The sequence below is a fragment of the Tasmannia lanceolata genome, unplaced genomic scaffold (genome assembly GCF_043159265.1).
Source record: "Tasmannia lanceolata isolate RefF3 unplaced genomic scaffold, GAP_Taslan_0.1 ptg000002l, whole genome shotgun sequence".
NCBI classification, from domain to species: Eukaryota; Viridiplantae; Streptophyta; class Magnoliopsida; order Canellales; family Winteraceae; genus Tasmannia; species Tasmannia lanceolata.
Window position 1 is genome coordinate 22819770 of NW_027518679.1, and position 26698 is coordinate 22846467.

At 36.5% G+C, this 26698-nt stretch overlaps 1 protein-coding gene across 2 annotated transcripts in view; it reads right to left on the reverse strand.

The window, feature by feature from the left end:
* Window positions 1–526: 526 nt before the first annotated feature.
* Window positions 527–26698, reverse strand: part of LOC143889486 (protein LONG AFTER FAR-RED 3-like) — a 32104-nt gene continuing 5932 nt past the window's right edge. The window contains exons 4-16 of one of the 2 annotated variants that reach the window (XM_077393754.1): window positions 24431–24503; window positions 19807–19913; window positions 19589–19712; window positions 14903–15097; window positions 14627–14712; window positions 12882–12989; window positions 7630–7725; window positions 7443–7541; window positions 7218–7292; window positions 2593–2653; window positions 2206–2333; window positions 1963–2078; window positions 527–1128 (exon numbers count right to left, since the gene is read on the reverse strand). In XM_077393754.1, coding sequence (XP_077249869.1) covers window positions 954–1128; window positions 1963–2078; window positions 2206–2333; window positions 2593–2653; window positions 7218–7292; window positions 7443–7541; window positions 7630–7725; window positions 12882–12989; window positions 14627–14712; window positions 14903–15097; window positions 19589–19712; window positions 19807–19913; window positions 24431–24503 — 1443 coding nt within the window. In that variant the 3' untranslated portion in view covers window positions 527–953. Of the gene's footprint in view, window positions 1129–1962; window positions 2079–2205; window positions 2338–2592; window positions 2654–7217; window positions 7293–7442; window positions 7542–7629; window positions 7726–12881; window positions 12990–14626; window positions 14713–14902; window positions 15098–19588; window positions 19713–19806; window positions 19914–24430; window positions 24504–26698 lie in introns of both variants that reach the window. The other variant, XM_077393824.1, reaches the window with a different exon arrangement.

Below are 26698 nucleotides of genomic sequence, written 5' to 3' on the forward strand. Positions count from 1 at the left end.
TCCCTTATTTCTAATACTTAATGTGAAGAGTGATATAAGACATAAGAGAGTACCTTCTTGAGAAACATTGTTCAAAGTACATATAGATGAACAATAATTTTATTCAAAGTATATGCTATATGTAAGTACATATTTTATGTAGTTACATAGGAATCATTCTTCATTACCTTCACGGAATTAGTTGTGGCAGCCATACAAATGGTTTATTCAGACAGGCTGCTCCAGATGGCCCGTGGTGGTGGGTGTAGAAGGTTAGGTAAGGACAAAAAGTTTGACAAAGGAAGTGACATGTGGTTAGAGGGTTGGGTAAGTACAAAAGGTTGGACAAAGGGAGTGACACGTGGTTAGGAGTTGGACAACACCTACGTGGGAATTAATACTCTTTAATACTTATAAATTGGGCCACCATTAAAATTAATTATTAGAGCCCCAACTGTATTTATAATTCACACGAGAAATTCAAAGCGACCTAATCCAGCAAACACATGCACTCATCCATGGCACAACAAACGAACAGTTCAGATCATCCTATGAAGTGGGCCGTATAGTATGTTTTAAGAAATACCCAGACGTTTCCTGAATCGGAACTTCGTAATTATGGAGAAGATCATAATCAGGTGAAATACATGTCTCTAATGATTGCATATATACAATATGATGGCACGTCTATGTCCTCGACGTTAAGACTTAAGTCTTATTGTATAAGTATATAATATGATTATACATCTATGTTGTATCTTGACTTTCAAGAGTCTGATGTCTGAACTAAGTGCATATCTAAAACATTATCATTTTTATATGATATGCATTGCCTCTCTTCCTCTCTTTGGTGTATGCCAGCCACAATTTTGACAGGCTCAAACTGTAAAGTGGCAATTGCATAACAAAACACTATAGTAGAGACTAGTAAACTGAGTTTGTATCTCACCTGCTTCTTGAAGCTCAAATAATATTTACGGATAGGCATGTATACCACCAACATATGTTTCCAAGACAGTGGCCGATAGTTCTTCCACAAAGGTCTCCCATGAATCGGCAGATAATACCACAAAATCCGCCAACTTTCCCGGAGATAAAGATCCCAAATCATTGTCAAGGAAGCTTGAATAAGCAGCTGAAATGGTATACCTGCCATGCCAGGTTCTAAGTCAAAACTAGATCATCAGAGTAAATAAAGAGGTTTGTTACCAAAACATACAAGATAAATCAAGGGGAAACAAGAGAAATTGTAGAGAAAAAACATCAATGGCTATGAATGCATATCATTGGACCATGCAATTTGAGCTTCATTAAGAACTGTATGCAAAGGATTGTCCTGTTGGAGTTTTTTAGTATCTCCTAATAACTTATTAGTATCCGAGTTCAATAACCAAGACAAAACTAAGAGGTTATTGAATATTTTGGATAACTAAAAGATTATTGAATATTTTAGATCTTTCAACTGTGGGGCCTTGATAGATTCATTAATATAACTCAACTTTTGTGGTCCCATAAATAACTTCACTGCTCTAGCCCATTGCAGAACATTGATTCCATTTAACTGGATAGTGGTGATTTGTTATTCAAAATTTTCTGAATCATTGGAGCTTGAAAATCATATGTCCGGGAATCCACCAGAGACATTTAGAGGACTGTTCCTCAGCTATTATAGATCACAATGAGACTACCCACACAATTCAAGCAATAACTAACAACCATAATTAGGAAATGATAGTTCTCTACAACACAGAGCACAAGGGTTTTGAAAAAACACAAGCAGACGACTTCCATCTCAAGGCTTCCACAACAAAACCGCCTAAACATTAGTTATATGACTAAACATAGTTAATGATATCCATCTATTGCATTTGTGAAAATGAAAGTGATTAAGATAGTGAAAGACTAAACAAATGTAACATTCGTAACACTGATAAAATTCGTGGTAAAGTAGTAGAAAGATAAAAGTTTGTTGAATTTCCATACGCATTTAAAGCATCATTCATTGACACACGCTCAGATGGTATCCACGCATTTTCCCGACCAGGAGGTATTCTCTTCACTGCAGTTTTGATGCCTCCTAAAGGATTAATATTTGCCACCTGAAATAATGGCATTTTCTCATAAATATCCTAAGGAGAATGGCCGTCATTCACATTAAACATTCAAGCTACAATGGTCTTAATGTGTAGAAATATAACTGATTAAAATTAAACATAATATACTCACCGGCCAGTCAGAACCAAATGTTAATCGGGCATTGCTGGATAAGAGAGATTGAAATAAATATGATCCCCTTTGAGCCCTATCCACCCCAAGCTTCTTTATAGCAGGATCAACATCATCAAGTAGGTGCTCTGGCTGTCGAAAACTCGGAAGTGTCATTAAAACTATTCCAGCACAACGAATCTTCCCATTAAAATGATATAAAATAATAAGATCACACAGAACACACCAAACTAATCACAAGACTATGTATTCACGTAAGTAGAGATCCATTAGCATGGAAAACCATCTACTCAACTCAACTTAACAAAGCCTTTGTCCCAAACTAGTTGGGGTCGGCTAAATGAATCCTTTAGAAAAAATTTCATGAAGAAGGTGAAAGAAATCTACCCGGCTCCAATCCTGGCTCTAGTTGGGTTCGTCTATGTGGATCATTTTCTTCCATTCTATCCTATCCAAGGTCATGGAAAACCATACAATTCAAAATTTGAGAAATCATAAAATATGGAGTCCAAAAGTGGTATGACTAAACCAATTCCAAGAAAAAGAAATCATGTGTAAGAAATAGAACAACAAAGTCCCAATGGAATATCTCAATGGTTCCTTTCTAGATGAAGGGTGTATTATAATGGGGCTCATAAAGCATGTAAATGCAAGAAAATTAACTCCAAAATGAAACAACAAGCCAAGAAATGAGTGCTTGCACAATTAGGAGCCCCCACACCAACACTTCCAGGCCCACACATTCATGGCTTCCCACATGGAAGCAATTAGGAACATAGAATATTTGTTAAGACAGCAAAAACCCAATGCTAATGAGAAATTACACGGAGTCAAGTGCACAAACATATTTAGTCATTGCTAAAAATAACTCCTACTAAAAGATGGTGCAAAATCCGGCACTATGATCATATCTTTTCAACAGTACCCACGAATATAAGCCTTGCAATTGGTATCCTATTTTCCATACTCTCCTTACACTCCGCAGTCCCCTCCCTACTTTTTTTTTTTTTTTTAAGTAACTTTCATTAATAAGACAAGTTCAAGTACATATGGTTACATATGCTGGGACAAGACGTCCCCCCCTACGAGTACATATATAAGACAACAGCAACAGCCCCGCACAACAGACACTCCCTACTCAACCACTATATCCAAAACAGTGAGTATACACTGAAACAACAAGACTCCCAAGGCTTCACGGAAGCACAAGATACCACCAGCGAGGTCAGCACAAACAAGGATGCGGAGCGAGCAAGTTATTATGCAATAATGACCAGCAATATACGTATTACTTATTACTGGATATTTGGAGAGGTAGCTTGTATAATTACTATGCCGTCCTTGTTAGCCCCATCCTTTGCTAGTTTAACAGCCTCTTCATTCGCTGACGCATGTGTTGGATCTTGGGGTCGATTACAGTCGCAAGATCATGAATCTCCACAATAATATCCGCTAGGGCCCATGGTCCCCCATCTTTACCGCATGCCCATGATATGACCCCAAGATATAGGGGTCATATCACGGGCAATTATTTGAAGATGCCAAGGTCGAGACAGCCACTCCTTGTGCGCCCTGCATGTGGGCCAGAGTGGGAGGTTGTCTAGCTCACATGCAGGGCACACAGGGAGTACCAGTCCTGGCCCTACCTTCCTCTAGCATGCTGTTACCACTAAGAATATCCTTTCTATGGTGGATTTCATGGAGAAGACTAAGGAGATTGAGATCATACATTTAAGAGTTGTTTAAGGGGAGCGTGTATTCTTGTTCGCTAGGCAAGAACATTTGATGTGGGAATATTTGATGCAATCCTGGACAAGTTATGGAAGCCAAGTTCTAAATTTCAATTTCGATTGCCATGGAAAAAGAAATGTTTCAGCTTCAGTAGGAAATTTCGATGAAAATCTGTGAGTTGGGTAAACACCATCGTGTGTCGTTCCCATCACGTCTGGTTTATAGAGTTTCCTATCCCTTTGAGTTGGTCCATTCAGATGTTTGGGGTCCTTGTAGAACATCCTCCTTATTTGACTTCAAATATTTTTTCATATTAATGGATGATTATTCGAACATGACTTGGCTGTTTTTATTGAAAGATCGTTCTAAGGTCTTTTCTGCATTTCACACTTTTTACCATGAGATGTGTAATCAATATAATTTTTCTGTTGGGTGCTTGAGGACCGACAATGCCAAGGAGTATTTTTCTTATGCCTCTGGTTTCCGATCGTTCCTGGAGTCCAACGGTATCCTTCACCAGTCTTCTTGTGCGTATACCCCCAGCAGAATGGGGTTGCAGAACGAAAGATGAGGTCTTTACTTGATATAGCTAGTACTGTTCTCTTTCAGATGAAGGTTCCCAAGCCTTAATGGAGTGATGCCGTTCTTACCGCTTGCTTCCTTGGTAGCCGTCTTCCTTATTCGGTGTTGGGTGGCCGTTCTCCCTTTTCTTTACTTCACCCTTCGAGTGATCCATTTCCTTTAACTCCCTGTGTTTTTTGTTGTGCGTGCTTCGTCCATAAGTTGTCTCCTGGCTTCGAGAGATGCTCATTCTGAGAGATGCGTCTTCCTTGGCTATTCTCGCACTCATAAAAGGTACAAGTGTTATAGTTCTACCCTACAGAGGACCTTTGTTTCTGCTGATGTACATTCTTTGAGGATACCGCCTATTTCTCTTAATGTGCTCCAAATTCTGTTCACGAGTCTGCGTTGCCTCTTCCCCTAACTAGCCCTATTCTAATTGCTCTACCCTTACAGGTGCAAGTTTATTCTTGTGGCCCTCACCAGATTGTGCTCGCTGATCAAACTGTTGCTACATCAAAGCCACCTCACCCTGTTCCACCTCCTCGGTCTGGCCGATCCGTCTCAAGTATTGATCTACCCTCTGCTCCCGTTGAGTCCCATATTGCTTCTTAGACTCGTTCTCGTTCATCCGCTCATCCTATTTCACATTTTGTCTCTTATGATCGTGTTTCTCCTTCCTACGTGAGTTTTGTTTCATCTTTGTCAGTCAATACGATTCCTAAGTTTGTTGCAGAGGCATTAGCTCATCCACCACGGAGGCTGAGATGGAGGCACTTTATTCTAATCATATGTGGGATTTAGTTATGCTGCCTAAGGGTGCCCACGCAATTGGTTGTCATTAGGTGTTCTCTGTGAAATACATTGATGGTTCCGTGGATCGGTTGAAAGCTCGTTTCGTGGCTAAGGGCTATAGTCAAACATTTAGTGTGGACTATACAAAAACATTTTCTCCTGTTAACACGATCCCATCAGTTCATGTGCTTATCTCCTTGGCAGTTAACCGTGGTTGGCCTCTCTATCAATTGGATGTTAAGAACGCCTTCCTACATGGTGACCTCTCTGAAGAACTGTATATAGAGAAACCTCCTAGGTTTGTTGCTCAGGGGGAGATTGGTTCTTTATGTCGTCTTCAAAAGGCGTTATATTATATGGGCTAAAGCAGTCCCCACGAGCTTAGTTTGGCAAATTCAACGAGGCTGTTAGGAGGTTTGGTTTGAGACAGTGTGCAGTTGACCACTCCATATTCAGTGTTCATTCTGGTGATGGCTATATCTTTTTTATTTTGTATGTGGATGACATTGTGATTAAGGGAGATGATGAGTCAGGTATTCAGAGACTTAAGAGGTTTCTTCGGATGGAGTCTTGTACCAAAAACTCAGGACATCTTCGGTACTTTTTGGGTATAGAGGTGGCATACTCTCATGGTGGTATTTCCTTGTCACAGAGGAAGTACGTTTTGGATATATTAGAGAAGATAGGCTCATTATGAACAAAGACGGATGAGGTTCCTATGGATCCCAACGTGAAGCTTTTTTCAAATCAGGGAGAGTTAATGGAGGAGCCTGGTAGGTATAGGAGGCTGGTGGGTAAATTGATTTACTTGACTGTGACTCGCCCTGGCATATCATATGCAGTGGGAGTAGTTAGTCAGTTTATGAGTTCTCGTACTTCGCATTGGGGATCTGTCCTGCAGATAGTGAAGTACTTGAAAGGTGCTCTTGGACAAGGCTTATTCTTCAGGAAGCATAATCACCTGAGGTGTTCACCTGAGGATAGAGGGGTTTACTGATGCAGATTGGGTAGGATCTCCAGCAAATATGAGATCAACTATAGGTTATTGTACCTTTGTGGGTGAAAATCTTGTGTCTTGGCTTAGAAAGAAACAAGATGTAGTGGCTAGATCGAGTGTTGAGGCTGAGTATCAAGCTATGGATCATACATGTGGAGAGCTGATCCGGTTGAGGACACTTCTGACGGAGATTGGTATTCCTTCTTCATCTCCAGCACCTTTGCATTGTGACAATAGGGCAGCACTTCATATCGCTTCCAATCCAGTATTTTATGAGGACGAAGCATATTGAAGTAGACTACCACTTCGTTCGTGAGAAGCTTCGAAGTGGAGAGATTAGTACCACTTTCACTCGATATGGAGACCAGTTGGCAGATGTGTTTACTAAACCGTTGGGGCAGTCCAAATTGAGAGATATTTGTAACAAGTTGGGGTTGTAAGATACACTCCAGCTTGAGAGGAGTGTTAGAGGGTATTTTGGTCTTTAATGTATACAACTATATATATATATATATATATATATATATATATATATATATATATATATATATATATATATATATATATATATTATGTGACGTCTAATAACTCTCAGTTTTCTCCCTCACTTCGTTACCTTCTCTTCTCTTCTCTTCTCTTCCCTTCTTTAGTCCCATGGGGATTGTACCCTATTGAACATTAACAAAAAAGCTCAAGAATGATTAAGCATAGAGAACAAAAGAGTCTCTTATAGAGTAGTAGTTGTTTGGCATTATATGACTGATTTGTAATTGACCTAATTTTTCTTATTTATTTTTGGATTCATGTTGTAAGGATTTTTTTCACCTCTTGTTTTGTTTTCCCTTACTTGTGAATTATCTGTTAAAAAAAAAATGAGGACAAAGAGTGATCCATCACAAGAGAAGTCAAACTTAAAAACTTATTTAACCTGTACAGAAGCAATGACCCCTTGCTGACCAAAACGAGTTGTGGCTCCTGGTGCCAAATGCTGAGCGTGCTCAATCTGAAATAGTTTTACTTCAATTAGTGGAAAATTATGTTTGAACTGCTAATTAACATAAGTTATACAAATTTTTGGTAAAGCTAGCATCAAATATATTGTGATTAACGATGGTCACTTTTTTCCCTTTTTGGAAAACAAAAAAGTATTTACCCTAAATCTTCGATCTCTTTTTCCATTGGAAGATTCCACAAAATCACATACATCTAGTATCAAATCATTCGCTTTATCTCCAATAGCATGAACAGCAACCTGGGATGAATCCATAGAAAATATATAGTGTTAATGAGGATATATTTGGAATAAATGAAAGGTTATGAGAATTGTAACAAATCAACACCTGAAGTCCTGATTTGTCTGATTCCATGCTCATGTTGCGAAGCCAATCCAGATCTGTCACTTGTAAACCATAATTGTGGGGTTCATCCATGTAAGGCTGGAGAAATTCATCATACTTCTTCCATTAAAGAAATAATTTATTTAAAATATCATGGAATTATATTATTTGGTATATCAAGCAATCAGCCAGCAAAAGTACACAAAAGTAAAATATCACTTTATTGAGGTAAAAGTTCCATTTTACAATAGCTGAGTATAAGGAAAAGTTTAAATCTCCACATGTTTCTTGATTGTATACAGCAAAATCTTAGTTTAAACCAAATCAAAGCTTTCGTTGGAGAAAGAAATATTATATTGATTTAATTTTTCGAGATTGAGTTTTCAATCATAAATTGACATAATTAAATTACTTTTTATTTATCTCTTTTCATGCTAACAACTTAGAAGGTTCTCCATTGAATACAAGATAAAAGGAAGCAACAACCATTATTGAACTAGGTAAAGAAGCCAAAACCAAATATTGCAGTATGACACCCAAATGACTTGCAAATATGCCAAAAAGTGCATTACAAAAAAGGATAAAAATAGTGATAATATGCGAGAGGTATCATTAAAAGGCAAGCAGTTTGTTTTTTGGGTTCAAACAGCTAAAGTAGTTCTTAATTCTATTTTCTGATATACAATGTTACCTTGATACAATAGGTCACCTGATAAGACTAACTATAGTGGTTTATACACAAGTGATAAGACTAACTATAGTAGTCTACAATTGCATGTTTTGCATCTACAAACTAAGCATTCTGTAAATATTTTACGGTACAAAAAATATAGTTTAAACTTCAAATAAAAAATACATAGTTTATGCATTATAAAAATATTCTATGACTACAAGCTACAACAACAGTTATAAGTTCAATGATATAAAGTACAAGCAAGCAACTATTATATATCGTACGACCTTAACAACTATGGCAGAGCAAAGAGGCTTAAACTATTTAACCAGTAGTATCTGAATACCCTGACCATTACAAATGCCTCATAACACTAGTTTCATATGGAATTTCATGCATGTGCAGTTTGAATTGGATGTTCATGCACTCCTCCTTGGACACAAAACGATTTGCAAACCTTGATCACATGGAATGTAAGGGAGAATTCTAAGGTAAAAGGGAGAGAGATGAGACAAATAAAATGTCAACTACCAATAGATATCAACCCAAAATTGAAGAGGAAAATGTAAGAAACACAGAACTTCAAACTTCCAATGAACAATACATAAATCAGTGATACCATCTCTATGACTTTAAATAACTTTCAAACATATAAAGACACCCTAGCAAATTACCTTCCTCACATTTAGGTTGCTCAAGGAGATTTCCAAATTGTTAGGAATTAATAACGCAGCAGAATAACGATGCAAAAGATAAACGAAAAAACACACAAACAGAACACAGATTTACGTGGTTCACCCAACCAGTTTGGTATGGGCTACGTCCACGGCAGAGCGACAAGCCAACGATTCCACTATTCTGTAGAAGAGATTACAAAACCCTCACAACTCTCTAGGTCGGGTTCTGATATCACACCTTTTTATATGGTGTTCAGAGACACGTTACAATAAAGGGAAAAAACCCTAATTCATGCAAGTACAAAACTACCCCCAGTATAAAAATACCTTAAAAATTTTGGTTCTTTCTTCCTAAATATTGACAAACGACTTTTCAAAATCTCTCATGTCCTAGAAAGCCTAATACTTTCATTTTTCACAAGCGCAAAGGCAAGGGTGGGCAGCAAAATTTATAGAGTGATATGACTCGGCTTAACATTCCACAGCATACTTTGAACCGAATAACATCCCCACAAGACGCTCATTATTTTGGGAAATAAAAAAATAACACCACTCATACACACAGATGAATGTATTATATATTTTGATTTAACATGTTTCATTCCAAACCCATGCTTTGGAACGAAAAACTTCCCCACAATATGTTAACGGAAATGATATCAGCACAACAGTGTTTTAATAATTGCACAAACCCAGCTTGTCTTTTGTTTTTTAATTGGCTTGTGAGAGCTTTTTGGGAACTGTAATAACCTTTGACAGCTCATTCAATACTAAAAGACAAGAAGAGTTAGTGAAAATATCAAAACGTGGTTGTGCTGATATCATTTCCCTATGTTAATTATTAGGGAAAATAGAAAAAAAAAAAGGCCACTCATATTTGGGAAATGATATATTCGCCCCTTTTTTCTTACTTGGACAGCCCCTTGTAGTGTAAAAAGGTAGTCATAGATACACTGGAGGGGGCTGTCCCGGGGAAGAAAAGGGAGTGAATATGTCACTTCCCTACACACATTGATTTAGCATGTTTCAGTGATGTCCTACTGCGTATTGGCTGTTTCCAAATTGTTGTGAAATATACTACTAGTATTTATTAGAGCTTGTTGATCGGAAATAATAAACTATTGCTAATCAAGCACAAATCAAGATAATAGATCTGTGGATCTAATGTCGTATATATGGATAAATCATTTACAAGAAGAAACAAATTAAAATTAAAATAACAGTAAAGGGAGTGAAAAAAACTATTAGATGTCTACCAATACTGCACAACTAATTTCCTCAAAGTCCATGAATTTGGTGCGGTGTCCATGCATCTAGAATATTCTCATGAGTTTGACTAAAAAACTAGCAAATATTTAGTTATCGTAGAAAAAAAAAATTCCTTTTAAAGAGAACTTTCCACAAATGAATGATCTCATGTGAAGGTAATGGTCATGAAATAACATTTGGCTGAAATTCTAAAACAAACATAGTAGGCCAAACAAAATGAAACATTTTTTTGATTTTTTAAACTTCAAGGAGCTAGTGTCTATTTATTGGTCTTTCGGAGGCAGACCTGGTGGAGGGATTCGTTTATCCATATTTTGTGGTCATTTCTTTTATTAGTGTGTAAATTAAATATATAAAATTTTATCAGTCCAATTCTTTTGATTTTGGACCTTGATGTAATTTTTTTATTTCTGTGTAGACCATATGTATTGTCTACACTAGTTGCGCCTTGAGATTTCAACATGTTCGGGTTTCGAGGCATAACAGTGTTGGTCGCACCTTGAGAATTGAACATATTCAAGTTTCAAGGCTTGAAAGTGTTAGTCGCGCCTTGAGATTTGAATATTTAGTTTCGAGGCGAGACACTTTCACATATGGTATGTTATTCAAAATTCAACAAAACATGTGAATAGGTATTCAAGCTTATTCAAACGCTGATTGGAAAGTGAACAGGTACTACAAAATCTATTTCTAGTTATTGGATAATGATAAATGGTTTCCTCGTTTCTTGGTATGGTACAAAAAGGATTTTAGCTAGGTAACTGTAGAAGCATAATATCAATCAATAGCATCAACAAATCAAGAACACAATGCAAGACTTGGGTTAAGCACAAAATCGTGCATTATACGTTGTGATAATCACGGAAAAATCAAGTTGCCTCCAAATCAAACTTTTCATGCATGAACAAATCACATTGAGATTGATCATCAATTTATTCAAGACGAGGTCGAGGATGGAGAATTGACATCTGGATAAATTTCTATATAAGATTACGTTCCATATATTTTTACAAAAGTTGTCATAGTAATGCCATCAATATTTAATTTTTGTGCTATCTATGTTTGAAGAAAACATACTATCCAGATGGGAGTGTTAGAACTATATTTAAGTTTACAAGCCACTAAGGGGCTTTGCATTTTATTAATGTTCATTGCACTTTATATTTTGTTAATGTTCATTGTAGCTCAAGTTAACAATTCTTTCAACCTATTATTGTGAATAAGAGAATATAATCTAAAGGAGAGCTTTTCCTTTTCTCGTATGGGTTGCTAACATCATCTCTTCTTCTCTATTTCTAACACTTACACATGCTTGAATACAACATCCCAACTGTGCATGAGTGACTAAATTATAAATTGCTAATTATACACCGATCCATAAAATACTAATTTGAGTGTTCTATAATTTCCAAACTTGGTAGATGAACTTCAACGTCATCTTCATCTTAATCATCAGCGTGAACATGCGGAGGATCTTTAGAATAGGACCTAAAATGAAAATAGTGAATTAACTTTCAAAGTTTTAAGTCACATTATTATTATAACCTTTTTTCGTTTAGGATTTTAATACATAAGACAAGAAAAGAAAAAAATGATTAACTAACAAAAAGAAAAATAAAAAATTGAGACACTTAAAAATAATAGAAAAATAAAAATAAAAATCCCACAAATATATAAGAATGTCATAACAAAAAAGAAACAAACTATATATTGAAAGTTTCTAAGATGGCATAATATTTTAATGGTATTTATCATTCTTTTGAGAATGGCATGAGATTTTTGAAAAACTTTCAATGTTAGTATGTTACATACATCAAGGTTAATGATGAGAGCATTTCATGACCAACATTCTATAGTGACTTCATATCTACGGATTAACCCAAACGATTTCGAGCAACCTTCTTCATGCAATCTTTTTCTAGTGTAACCCAGAACATCTAGCAAAATAGAAAGAAACAAAATAATAATTACTCAGATCTTCACATATCACCCTTAAAAATGCATTGTACTTAATGATCTCTCCCACTTGTTGATGATGACCTACCCACACGACTAATGAAATCTATGTTGCATTGTCCTTACATGAAGAAATGGACAAACAACGTCCTACATTTCCACTGCTGTTTGAACAAATTGCAGCCCACTGTTAAAGTGTGGTTAAAGTATGAACCACAACAATAAGCACAAGATTATTTTCTTTCTCAAACCTCATATTCAGGGCTCATTCAAAATGCTTTCAAATCCTAATTTTTGTGATGCTAGCAAAGTTATCAGGGAAGGAATTGCTGCTCCTTGAAAATTCTACTCATTTAGTATCATGCCAGACTGCCAGGGATACTAAAGACAAGGATTTACGACTTGACTCTTTAATTCACTAGTGCACACCTTATATAAGGATAGAGCGTAGCTCTTTGTCAACTATTAATAATTGTAGATATGTAGATCAATAGTGGCCCATAACAGATTTTACCAGATCAAACAGAAGTTAATTCTCTAGAACTGATAACTATCCTCAAATCAATTTACGTAAACGCTTTTGAGAATACAAAAGAAAATTATGTACAAGAAAACATAGATACCATGAGTCTTTATATGATTTAACGGTCATTACAATATCGTTCCAAGCATGTTATCACCTCGTAGAAAAGTGCACTGTTGGAACCCAAGGACCCATCAGCAAAAGCTTTAACACCACCAAGATAAATCCACTGGCTGAAGGCCCGGCCTGTTGCTTGGAAAAGATCCTAAGAAGATCAAGAGTCAAAGGAAAAAAATAAGTACAAAAACATGGATAAATCCAACCCTATTATTCAAAGACGTCAAAAAAGTGAAGCACATAAACACCATAAAATTGGAAGTATTCTTTGGAAAACAAAATGTCCAGAAAAGGACTTTATTATTTTATTTGTAATAACTAACAATCCATACATCATTAAGGGACTACGAAAATCTATAAAGTATTAACCAGAGGCATGGGTTTAAGCTCCCACCAACATGTGTCAATTTCAGCCGACATGTAACGACTTCTGTAGAGAACAAATTCCTAAGTCTGGACTGAAGTCCAAAGTTTGATTTCTTGTATGCACCCACACAACCAAAAGGTCCCATACATTAGGGAAACACTAATGCTCATTTCATTAATAGGATGAGAAAGTTGAAAAGTACAAATAATGGCACAATCATCAGCTTTCAAAACATGTGGAATATCATAGTCAAAAAATTTATGCATAAGCTGCAGACACTCATCTTGATGAAATATAAAGAATTGTGAGGTACAAGTCCTCTCCTAGTAAAGGGACTCTATTTGCAAGAAAGCACCATTTGGAAGATGAGGTATATTATGATGCGGACTGGGGATTTTCTCGAAGTAGATAAATGAAGTACATTTAGTTATCACACTTCGTTGGCAGGAGTTTAGTTACACGGAAAAGCAGGAAGTGATCCGTTGTGTCTAAGTCCAAAAAAAAATTTGCATAGAGCTATGGATCCTACCACATGCAAAATTATTTGGACCAATAATCTATTAATATAGTTTGTGTATCAGGTCAAGCTTCCCATGAAGTTACACTGTGAAACTAGGCTACCATACACATTTCCTCAAACCCACAGAGGATAAAACACGATAGGTAAACTACCACTCCATCAAGGACAAGGTACCATCTAAAGAGATAAGCAAGGCACATGTTAAATCAGAAGACGAGCTTGCAGATTTCTTTATTAAGCTCGTTGGCAAAGACTTGCAACATTCTTTTCAAGCTGGAAAATTTTTGCAGTTGCACTCCAGCTTGAGTGTTGCAAGATTTAGGGGCGGACTTTTAACTATGTCTATGGTCTCTTAATGAATGTTGTAAAGGTACCCAGAAGTGATTAATCTCAACAACTTTTTGTCTCAAAATACATGTGATTTTTTCATTTTTCCACTAATTCTAATTTATAGTTTTTATAATTTTATCTTATCACGATCTGGTGAGGGCGAGCCTTGGCGCAACGGTAAGGTTGCTCCATTGTGACCTAGTGGTCACGGGTTCGAGTCACGGAAACAGCTTCTCTGCAAAACAGGGGTAAGGCTGCGTACATCTAGCCCTCCCCAGACCCCGCAATGGCGGGAGCCTCGTGCACTGGGCCGCCCTTTTATTTTATCATGATCTGGTGGTCACAGGTTCGAGTCACGGAAACAGCCTCTCTGCAAAGCAGGGGCAAGGCTGCGTACATCTAGCCCTCCCCAGCCTCCCCCCGCCCCCACACCCACACACACACACACATCTTATCACGATAAAGGACAGGTTCATTCAGAACAGTTTGGGAATCTCAGCAACGACAGTATAACTTAGAAGATCGTGGCAAGTTCCAAAATGGTAGTTATCTGAAGAAAGATACATACAACTAAACGGGACAATGTCTCCATTGGAAAAAATAAGCAAACTCTGATCATCATTTTCCCAGTAGAATCAGCCCATTGGTAAACATCTGTGAATATCACAAAATAAGGCTTTGGTGAGAATAATACAAAAAACTTGATTAATATCACAATCCATAAACTGTGCCAATATATCCGATAACATTTTATAATGTCTATTTTATCAAATTAGAGCGAAACCACCATTCAAATGCATCCAGAAAACTATGGAGCAGAAGTGAAAGGATTTGAAAATTAAACCTGAAAAATCTTCCCAAACTAGCTCTGGGGTTGAACCAGGGAAATATCTCCCAAAATCAACAACTGTTGTAACCCCCATCATAAGTGCAAGCTTGCTTGCTCTTACCAATGCATCCCTCCTCTCATGGACTGAGACCTCAGGAATCCAAGGAACAAGAAGCTTCATTGCAGAGTCAACCAGAAGTCCAGTGGGTTCTGCAGATACGAAGTGGATTATAATAGTAAAATAATAGTCCATGAGTAACATTCCATTGAAAAGCAAACCATTATAGAAACAATTGTTTAGTTGGTCACATTTCTCTATTTCCCATGGCCTTTTCAAGAGTGATAAAGTATGTGCAATATTCATAAAAAAACATATTCAATAAATGAACTATGTAAAAGACCGAGGGCATCAATTGAGAACAGTGCAATCTATAATAAAAGCAGTCCCAAAGGGCATCAAAGAAGCAAACAGAGAAAATAAGAGATTGGCCAAAAAGTGGGGCACAAGTTAGCAATACTGGTGGCATTCACATGATGCCATCACGATATTTGAAGTCGCCCTTTTCAACTCGAGTTTCTTTGAATAAAAAAGAAGAAGAAATAGCTGGTATATTTAATTCAAAGATGAATTCCTTACTAATGGTGAATTTGTTCAACTTTTAGGAATTACTATAGTAGAATTCCTTCAATGCACATTACAGAAGGGGTACACATGTGATCTATCATGACGATATGTTATACAATGAAGGGGAGAGAAGCCCATTTCTCATTTTCATTTGCAAGCCTTAGAACTCACCTTCTCTCCTCTCTTCTTAAGTTGTCAAGAACGATATCTGCACACAATTTCTCACGCCCACATACAACTAGTTTTCCACAATGCCCCCACCCCAGACCAAATTTTCTCCGTCTCCGTGTCTATGAAAATAGACTGAATGTGTGTCAACCTTGCTTGTGGCTGCCTACTTCCTACCATCCTCGCGCAACCTACGTGGGAACTGGGAACTAAAACACTCCTCATGTATGGACAGGCTAAAATCTATCCTGGAGGAGTTAATCCTCCTCATTTTCACCCTCACATGCTCAGATACCATGGACTCCCTCATGGTTTGTCTATACTCCATCCCCTGTATGTCTCGACAACAGATAGATACCAAATATCATCATCATCCAATCAGTCCTCTCCATCGTGCTTCTTTCTAGTATAGCATCCATGAACTCTTTCCCTCTGCCTATCCTACCTAACATGTTTGGTCCCCTTCAACACCTTTGAATGGGCTTCCATAACCTCCTTTGGGGTAGCTTAGGCAGAGTGGCACATCCCCAAAACCACACACAAGGTGTTGTTTCAATCTTGAAACACCACCACTGCCTAACTTCCTCCCACAGTCTCTGTATATAGACTTTTGCCTACTGCCATCAATAGGCTGCCTATGTTTCCAACCAACGTCATCAACCCTTTTTTAACATGGTGGCATGGTGAATGTGATACTTCTAAAAAAACATAAACATTACTATCACTCACATGTAATTAATAAAGTTATAAACTTTATAAGTTTGTAAAAAAATGCTCACTAATTTTATTTTATTTTTTCGAATAGTAACATATACTTACTAATTAATTCATAAAACAAACACACATACTAGTATATATAATATATCACATTATTTAAGAATAACATATAACACATAAACTCCGCTATTTATACAAAATACATACACCGCACATTTCACATGAAGTTGATGAAAATGCAACATAAATTTCATATATAATAGGGAGAAAAGGAATGGGAAAATCTGCACATGTCTTGATTTTTTTAATTCTTCCGAAAATATATATTTATTTTTTTAATAAAAAAACAAAAAAAATAAGGCAGTGATAAATCGACCTCCATATATCTTAAATCGACCCCCATCTCTCTCTCTCTCTCTCTCTCTCTCTCTCTCTCTCTCTCTCTGCACTGCCCTATATGGGGGCTGATTTAAAATATATGGGGGTCGATTTATCACTGCCCAAAAATAAATATAATATTATAAAATACAATATATAACAATACAATATTATGCATTATTGACATAATGTTACATTATTATTCCATTGCCCCTTTTGTAGATTTTAATGATTTTAATAATTATTTATTAATTTCTAATATCTTGATAAAAATAAATATGAAATATATTTTTGAAAGAAAATTTTGAAATCATACCAATTTATAGATCAGAAAACCACTCTTCGTATAAGAAATATTTAGAATTAAATATGTATTTTGACTGGTTTTTTATCAAATATTCATAATATTTAATTATTTTCATTCTTTTTAAACTAATTTTAAATGAAAATAAATAAAATAAAAATTTATGAGAAAGAAAAAAGAAAAACAATCTGATTGTCAATCTGTAGATCGGGCATAAACATTTGATACATTTCCAAACCCCAAATCAGTTTGCAAATGCATCAACTATAGAAACAACTCAACATAAGACCAACAAGCAACCGATAATAAGAAAGCAAGGATTAATCTTAATCATACTTTGCTATACATCAAACATATAGACAAAAGCCACAAGTCAGTGAAGCCCAACAGAAAGATCGATGAACAAGCTTTGAAACATAGGTTCAAGAGTGGGAAGCGAGTCTAAAGAGCGGCGCGGGTAGCAGAAGCAGGAAGCGAGGGGTCTGAAAAAAGAAAATTGCGGGCAGTTAAAATATTTACGTAATGTAAAGAGAAAATGTGTAGTAAAAGTCGTTGAGTCACATAAAGCATGTAATAAGCCTCATTGGAAGAAAATAGCAAGCGTATCGAAAGAGTTAGGGTCATAGGAGGTTAGTAAGGAAGAATTAAGGTAGTTTAGAGTTATAAATAGTAAAGAGGACTTAGCGGTTGATTAGGATTACAAAGTTTGGAGATTTATACTTTGATATGATTCATTCATGTAGGTTTAACATTAAGTTTTTGGAAAAAATCTGCCTGAGTGTTATCTTGAACATAAAATGAGTTTTTTAAGTTTTAACTACATCCCTTCAACATTATCAGAATGGGAAAACACTCTTACTAGGAAAAAAATGATTACGTAACTAGGAAGCGTACTCCTAATTAAGAGAAAGTGTGTAGAAAGTGTGCTTCCCTTAAATTTAGGAAGCAAGAATAATTTAGCTTCCAAAGCGAGATTACCACCCAATTACGAAGCTTCCAGTAACTTTGTTTTAAACAAAATAAATATTGCAGAGAAGGGGATAGAAATACACCCAAAAAATTCAAAACGACACTTTGATGCGCAATAGGTAGAAACAAAGGGGAAAAAAGAAAAGGTTTTCTTTAAAAAACAATTGCCCGGTAATGAAAAGCCTTCAGAATTGATCTCAGGATTAGAGATCAAAACACAGACTCGGCAAGAATGCGGCCAGGTTAAAAGGGAGTCGACTCGGGCAAGTAGACGATGATGCGGGGGAGTTTTGAAACTAAGGATCAACTAACTAGGGTTCCTTCAGCACAGAAAAAGGGCGGCCCCAGTGCACGGCTCCCGCCATTGCAGGGTCTGGGGAGGGCTAGATGTACGCAGCCTTACCCCTGCTTTGCAGAGAGGCTGTTTCCGTGACTCAAACCCGTGACCACCATGCATGGTTTTAAATTTCGACCGAAATCCGAAATTTTGGACTGAAATTTCGGATTTCGGTCAACACCGACACCGAAACGACCGAAATCCGAAATTACCGAAACGTACAAAATTTCGGTCGAAATTTCGAGAAATTTGCGTAATTTCGGCGAAATTTCATAAAAAATATTAATTTTTTATTCCTTTACAAAATTTCGGCCGAAATTACAGAAATTTCGTAATTTCGGCCCAAAAAAACGACATTTGGAGCGTCTTTACCTAATTTCGGCCGAAATTTCAGGATTTCAGTTGAAATTTCGGTTTCGGCTGGGACCGAAATACATGCCGAAACCGAAATTTCAAACCATGCCACCATATCACAATGGAGCAACCTTACTACTGCGCCAGGGTTCGTTCAACACAACCCAAAAAAAAAATAGTTTGCTATCATGATCCTTTTCATTTGTTGTTGAAAACGAATAGAAAGATCAATATAGGGTTTCTACTAGGTATCACTCTTTAAAACCATGAGTAAATCCTCTCACAATTAACACTTAATTGCATGCTTTCTCACATAATAACACGAAATGCCCCTCATTTGATAACTAATCGGTAGTGAAGTAGGAAATAGGAAAGAAATGAACTTAATAAATAACCCTCTTCTTTCAAGAAAAAAACGGATAAATGTTTGAATTGTCTTTTAACATCACAGAAAATTCTTTAATCGCCATTTTAAATTTATGTATTAGCTACCTGCAATAGAACTCGAGCATACAACAAGTAGAAAAGAATGATCAATATCCAAATTACTTTCTCCTGTGGAGGTCACATATGAGGGGGAAATCCTAAAATTACTTTCGACTTTAACTTGTAATAATGGAAATTATCAGGTTTTCTAGAAGCAAGATATAAATTACAAATTAACATGTGTGGAAAAAGGAGAAGACAATTAAATGTTAAGTATTATAGAATGTATACATGCGGAGTACACAATATATGATCGTAGTAAGTAGATGGATATCAAAAACTAAATAGGATAGTTATGTAGACATAAATAAACAAATTTTAAGTCACGTACAACTCAAAAACTCGGGTAACCTTCAGGGTTACCTCCGCCAGTGGTTCTAATGATAGTTCCACCAACTGGATCTTCTGTGTAATTTGTAATTCCAGCTATTTCTAAAGCTAATGTGTTGGCTAGTCCCATATGACCATCCATTCTAGAGAGCCAAACCTGCATATTAATATAACACAAATGTAAGGTACGCCATCGTAGCCACTAAAAATTCCTCAAGCTAGCTTGCATCAATAAAGTTAAGACTTCTCACAGGATTGCTAGGTGTAATATCATCAATCCAAGAAGCAGCTGGTAAGTCCCCTCCCCAGAGTTCATTGTTCCACGCACCACCTAATACCCAGGAACCCTTATGCTTACCTGAGAGTAGTTTCACAAAATGCAAACACGTTAGAACAAGTTAGTAGGGTTTATAAAGCAATGAAGAGAGGAAATATCAGAACTCAAAGATGCCTAATTTTGCTATTGGAACCATCAAAACAATCACGAAGTTAAACAATCAACTCCCAATCGCAAGAATGGTTTCTACAACAAGTTAAGGAGTATAAAATTTATAAAAAAAAAATGAGAAATGCATTGGAGGATTTATGAAAAAATTAAAAGAAAAAAAAGGCGAACAGGAATGGGTGGGTAAAATATATTTGATAGCAAAAGAGTGACTCTTTAATATACTTAACAGGATAAAAAACATAAAAATATATGTAAATATTAAAATAATTAGAAAATTAACATTCTAGACATCATGGTTTTCAATTTCCCCGAAATTTTTCCGAAATGACCGAAATGTTTCCATTTCCAACCCCACCGAAACGAAATCTCAATGAATTCCTTCTGTATCATTATTTCCGACCGAAATTCTAGAAATTCAACTGAAATTCCCGAAATTTGACTACAAAATGGTCGGAGCGACAAAAAAATGGAAAGCATAGCAAAGAAACCGTATCTTATGCATGGGATGTTAGATCGGCATGGGACCAATAATACCTCATAACTATGTGGTATTGACATGGAATTGAGGTCCTTGGACGGGAGACTAGTCATTGTACTTTCTTATACTTCATTGCATTACTTCTGTAATGACTGTGATTATCTTCTCTTTGATAACCCTAAGATTTAGGCCTTTGGATCAGTGGATCTATTTTCAAGGATGGGGATCAACGATCCATCGTTGATCAACCCTTGATCTTAGTTTTTAACCACTTTTTTCCCTTTGATTTGCTTGGATCCATAGGTCTTGGAATCTATGGCTATTTAAAGTTATATCTAAATTCTCTAATTGAGAGAAGAAAATAATTTCCGTGGAAAATAGCACTTAAAAGGTGGAAAATTTTTTGTATTAAAAGTGGAGGGAAGAAACCCACGTTTTTCCTTGTATGGAAAAATGTGCATATAGGTGTGGGTCCACCTAAAAATCTTCCAAAAATCCATTGAATATTGTATACTTTGCTTTTAATTAGTAATAGCATTTCAAAACTACTAATTATATATGTATAATTAGGGTAAGTAACAATGATTGCATGATAAATAAGTTAAGAATGTTGGAAGGGAAAGTTTCTTTTCTTTTTGGAGATTTGATTTCCACTTTGAAAGGAATCTTGCACCCCTCTTTTGGTATGATAGACTCACTTATGTAAAATTCAAAATCTCAAAATTTTAGGAGATTTCTTAAAAGATAAGATCTTGTAATTTTTGGAAAATGAGCAATCAAATCCCAACAATAGTAGTCATTGGGAAATCAAGGGATTTGATTTAGCAACTACCATATCTCTTTTACTCTCTTTTATATATTGCCTATATTACATAGTAGTCATTGGGAAATCAAGGGATTTGATTTAGCAACTACCATATCTCTTTCACTCTCTTTTGTACAAGACTACAACAAAAGAGTGTAGAATAAAAGGAACTTGGGCTTCTCACACGCCCAACTCTTCTCCCTTTTTCCTTCTATATCTCGCCCATATTCTTCCCCTTCCTTGTTCTCCGTGCACACCTCAACAGTAGGAGGGAGGAAGAAAGGAAAAGTGAAGATAAGAACAAAGCTTTGACCTCCTATCTAAAACTCAGCACAAGTAAGTATATTGTTCCTATTTATGTTTTACTCAAGTTAGGCTCAATCCACTTGATATTGGTTTACCTAATAAAATCATATGATATTAATGGGTTTGATCATCCAAACTTTTACAATTGGTCTGAGTCTATAAAACCATAAGAATTTTCTTGTCATCTCATTTCTCAAAACGGACCAGATTTATACCCTGTTAAGGTATGTTTTATAGGTCTCAAAACGGACCAGATTTATACCCTGTTAATGTATGTTTTATAGGTCTCAAAACGGTCCAGATTTATACCCTGTTAATATATGTTTTATAGGTCTCAAAACGGACCAGATTTATACCCTGTTAATGTATGTTCTATAGGTCCCAAAACGGACCAGATTTAACACTGCTTTTGTGTGTTATTGTTGGTCCCAAAATGGACCAAATTAAGCGTTGTTTTGTATGTTGTTCTCGGTCCCAAAACGGGACAGCAACTTAATGTTTTCACATATGTACTTTCCGTCCCAAAACGGGACAGCAGTATAGTGTCAGTATGGGTGTTTTTATGCCCAAAACTGGGCAGCAGTTGTATCGTTGCAGGTACCCTGTTGACCCCAAAGTCAGGGGCTCCTCCCGATAAAGAAAATACGAAAATGATTAAAAGAACCTAGACCGAAATAAGTTAACTCTATTTCACTTATTGATTTGCCTTCAGGACCGCTTCTTGGCTCCTTCTAGCAGGGACTGATCTATTCACCTTGTTGTAAGTTAAAGGCAGGTGATAGCTAACTTTGCTCGTATGGCTTTCAATTCATGCAACAAGAATGGTGAAGTATCTAAATTTTTATGGTTTTCTAAACTATTCTATGATAAATGAAATTTTGTCTTTTGTGTTATATGTTGAAAATAGAATCTGATTTCTAATAAAGAATTATCAGTTTAATTGTTTATCACATGAAATAACTTGGAAGTTGTAAGGAAACATAAGAAATATCCAAAGAAAAATGGGAAAGGGTGATGGGAAACCATTGAGTTATCCCCGTAAATAAAAGGTATACAACTTGGGAGAACCGCGCAACTCCTAGTTGATGTCGGAATCCTACGGAGACCAAGAGTCCCTAGGCGGTATGATCTACCGTAATAAGTCCACGCGGAGTCGACCGTGTCGGCAAGGGCAACAAGCTAGTGGGAGCTGGAGTGTCCTGGGTTTAAATGAAATTGTTATGATAAGAATGTGGTAGATTTATAATTGTTCCTAATGTTATTAAATGATTCTCTTTTAGTTATTAGTACATTTGTTCACCCTAAATGATTTTTCTATTCAGTTGCAGAAGATTTTGGTAAACCATTATTTTGAAAAAAAATTCGATTGTCTTATCTATAATATGGATCTTGATATGTTGTTTTAAATTGAATTCTTATACTGGTTCAGTTTCTATCATCCTGCTGACCTTATTTTTCTCCCCAGGATTAGAGAATTCTAATGAGGGTGCATTTGCGCACAAGGACGTCTAGGAGCATAGGATGATGGGAGCAAATAATTAAGGAAGACGATACCCTTCGTCAACCCCTTTGAATTTATTTTAAATTGGCTAGTTCGAGACTTTACTTAATTGAGTAAATTGGTTTTAAGTTAAAGTTATTGTAAGGAGACATTTTGGAAATGGAATAAGAGCGATAGCTATTTAATTTTCATATATGGTTTAAAAAAATTATAGGTATTTTGGCAGGTGTTTGCTTGTAGCGATCCGGTCATGGAAATCGGGTCGTTACAACTTCTTTATTGACTTTATATTTCAGACATGCGACAACGCATGTCACTAGGTGTTCGATGTGATTAAGCCATTATGGATGGCTTTCTTGCTTTTGTGATGATTAGTGTTTAAAAATGCGGATGAGACACGGAACGTGACCAAGAAAAATCCTTGTCAACTCGGAGCGGACGCGGCCAAGAACGCAGTTGACGCAGTCATAACTCGGAAGAGTCAAAGGAGTTTTTATTGACTCTGTAGGGCAAAACGCGGAATGCGGATGTGGTGCAACGTGGAACGCGGCCAAGAAAAATCCTTGTCAACTAGGGCGAGTTCCTTGTCGTGTCAATGAGTTTTTAAACCCTGGTGATAATTTCAAAGTATTTATTTGTGCTTACTCGAGCATTGCCCAAAGTTTCATCTTAAAATTTCATCATTTGCATATGTTTCCATATGTTTCTGTGATTTTACAAGATTTCCACCGAAACTGAAATGTTTCCATTTCTGTGATGACTGAAACCAAAAGTTAAAACCTTGGATGGGCCTACATGAGTACACGCACAAGACGACAAGCAGATAGATTGTCGGATTCTCCCACTGTTAACGGTGATTGGACAAAGACGGGGTAACAGATTGATGAAGAGATATGCGTATGTTGGTCACCCTAAAAGGTAGGTAGAAAAAAAAAAGTTGTGTGGGTGTGTCATCATGATAAAGTTACCTTCTTATGGAGGAGAATAGACAAAATGAAACAAGTGACCTGGAACATTTACCACACTTCTGAGGTACACTGACTCAACATGGTCATTTTTAAAGATAGGGATTTATTCATTTGTTAAAGAGGGCGAGCCTTGGCACAACGATAAGGTGTCTCCATTGTGACCTGGTGGTCACGGGTTCGAGTCAAGGACCTCCCCAGATCCTGCAATGGCGGGAGCCTCGTGCATTGGGCCGCCCTTTTCTTATTTATTCATTTGTTAAAAGACTTGCACATTTATTCCACTCACTTTTTTTAGGGAGACAAAAAAAAAGAATATCTAGAGTTTGGCCCAGAATAATGAGAAATGGGCATGATGCAAAGAGAGTTTACCTCTCACAGCTTCTTTGACCCTTCTTACAAACTCATCTTGGCTTTTGACATCTCGAAGTTCCACTCGTACCATCTGATTTTAAGTAGCCAATTTACACCAAATTAATGCTTGCTGTATATAAAGAAAAACTGAACAAGTGATTCCATGAGTGTGCAGAAATATTAAATAAGACTACAATGTCACAAATACAATGAATATATTGATTAGGCAACAAAACAAAAGTGTAACAAAAATTACGTTTTACAGAAAAAGAGAAAAGATGGCATCCTGCAAATGAGGCAAACAAAACCAAGTTATACAAGCATTGAGAGATCAGGTTGTAGATTTAGTACAGTGTACATGAATTTTCGATGTTCTTGCCACACACGGGGAATCATGGAGCTATAAGAAACAATCAAATAGCTATAGAAGTCAAAGCTACAACGTAGTACACAAAGGAAAGGAGAGTCAATGTTCTTGCAAACTCCATATATCCAGTAACTCGCATGTGGGCAAGGAGGGAGTGAAAGAGGACATGCCTTGATTTCCAACAGCATATACCACACGCTCCTAGGAACCACTTACATTTACACCAAGAATAGCTACAACAAATAAAGAAATCAAACAGGACAGCTTTGTAGATCAGTGCAATGCATACCACTATTTTTAGTCTCTCAATTAACTTCTTCCCCTTTGAAGCGAGCTAGCATTAACTATCAAAGCTGCACATTTTAGCCTCTCTAATAACTTATTAAACCCTTTGAAGCGAGCTACCATTAACTATCAAAGCTGCGCATTTACTGATGTGGAGTAATCTTGTTCCCTCAATCCTATAAAAGCATGTCATAAGCATAAAATCATGTTTTTTGGGTTCATAATAAGGCATAACACCACTTGACTGGCATTGCATTGATCTCTAATGAGCATCACACTATCGGATAATTGCAGTTATTGATGTGCTAAGACACTCCCATCTACTTCCCCAAAAGTCCGCTTGTGTCACCTTTCCTTCAAGGAAAAGGCCAATATAATTTGTTGGAGTAACCTGGTTAAACTTTGATAGGAGCAAGAAATTATTCCTTGATGACATGGTATTAAATTTCCCCGAAATTTATCGACCGAAATGTTTCTGTTTCCATCCCACCCGAAACGAAATCTCAATGAATTCCTTCCAGGTCATTATTTTCGACCGAAATTTCGGATATTCGACCTAAATTCCCGAAATTTGACTGAAATTTCCAAAATTAGACCGAAATGGTCAGAAAAACAACAAATGGAAAGGTGTTATAATTTACATGGTATAAAGCTATTTGCATCATATTGACATAGAGTTGTGGGTTCCTTGCAGGGGAGATTGGTCATTGTAGTTTCTTATACGTCATTATATTGTGCTTCTTTATTAACTTTATTGTTCCAAACATGTGCAAAACACATGTCACTAGTTGTTCGATGTGATTAAGCCATTATGGATGGCTTTCTGGCGCATGATTTTAAATTTCGGCTGAAATACCAATTTCGGATTTCAGCCAAGATCAAAATTTAAAACCGAAACCGAAATTTAAAAATTTAGGCCAAAATTATAACATTTTTACTGAAATTTAAACCGAAACCGAAATTGCCACTGAAATTTCCACCGAAATTTCAATCCTTGGTTCTAAGTATGTATTTGTACTTATTGTAGCATTTCCCAAAGTTTTATCTTAAAATTTCATCATTTGCATATGTTTCCGTGATATTAGAAAATTTCTCCGAAATTTCCACTGAAACCGAAATGTTTAACCGAAACTGAAATTTAAAACCTTGCTTGATGAGTCCGGCAAGCAAAGAAGGGAAGGCTTCAGTGCTAACATTTCCAGTTCCGGGGGTTTAATGGCTCTTTAATTCATTCTTCATATGGTTAGTTAAGTCACATGTTATCGACACAAAGGTGATGGCGTCACAAACTTGCTTAAGAGAGATTCTTGTCTCATTAGCATTTCTCTAAGATGTTTAGGGAAATGGAATTCTGTCAAGTCTTGACTGAAGTTTCATTTTCGACATGTTTATAGGGAGAGTAGTACTTTTTTTGAAATGGGTGGGGACTGGGGAGTAGTACTTTGGAGGGCAGTTTTGCAAATTTTAGTGTTTCATGTGATAATGTAATTATATTGGCAGCTCACCTTTGTAATTTCTGAGAGCCTTGTCTTGCGGCTCTTCCTCTTCGTTTATATCATTTCCTTTCCTTAATGTAGTTTTCTTCTACTTGTTCCAAAAGGCTAGAGGGAGAGAGAGAGAGAGAGAGAGAGAGA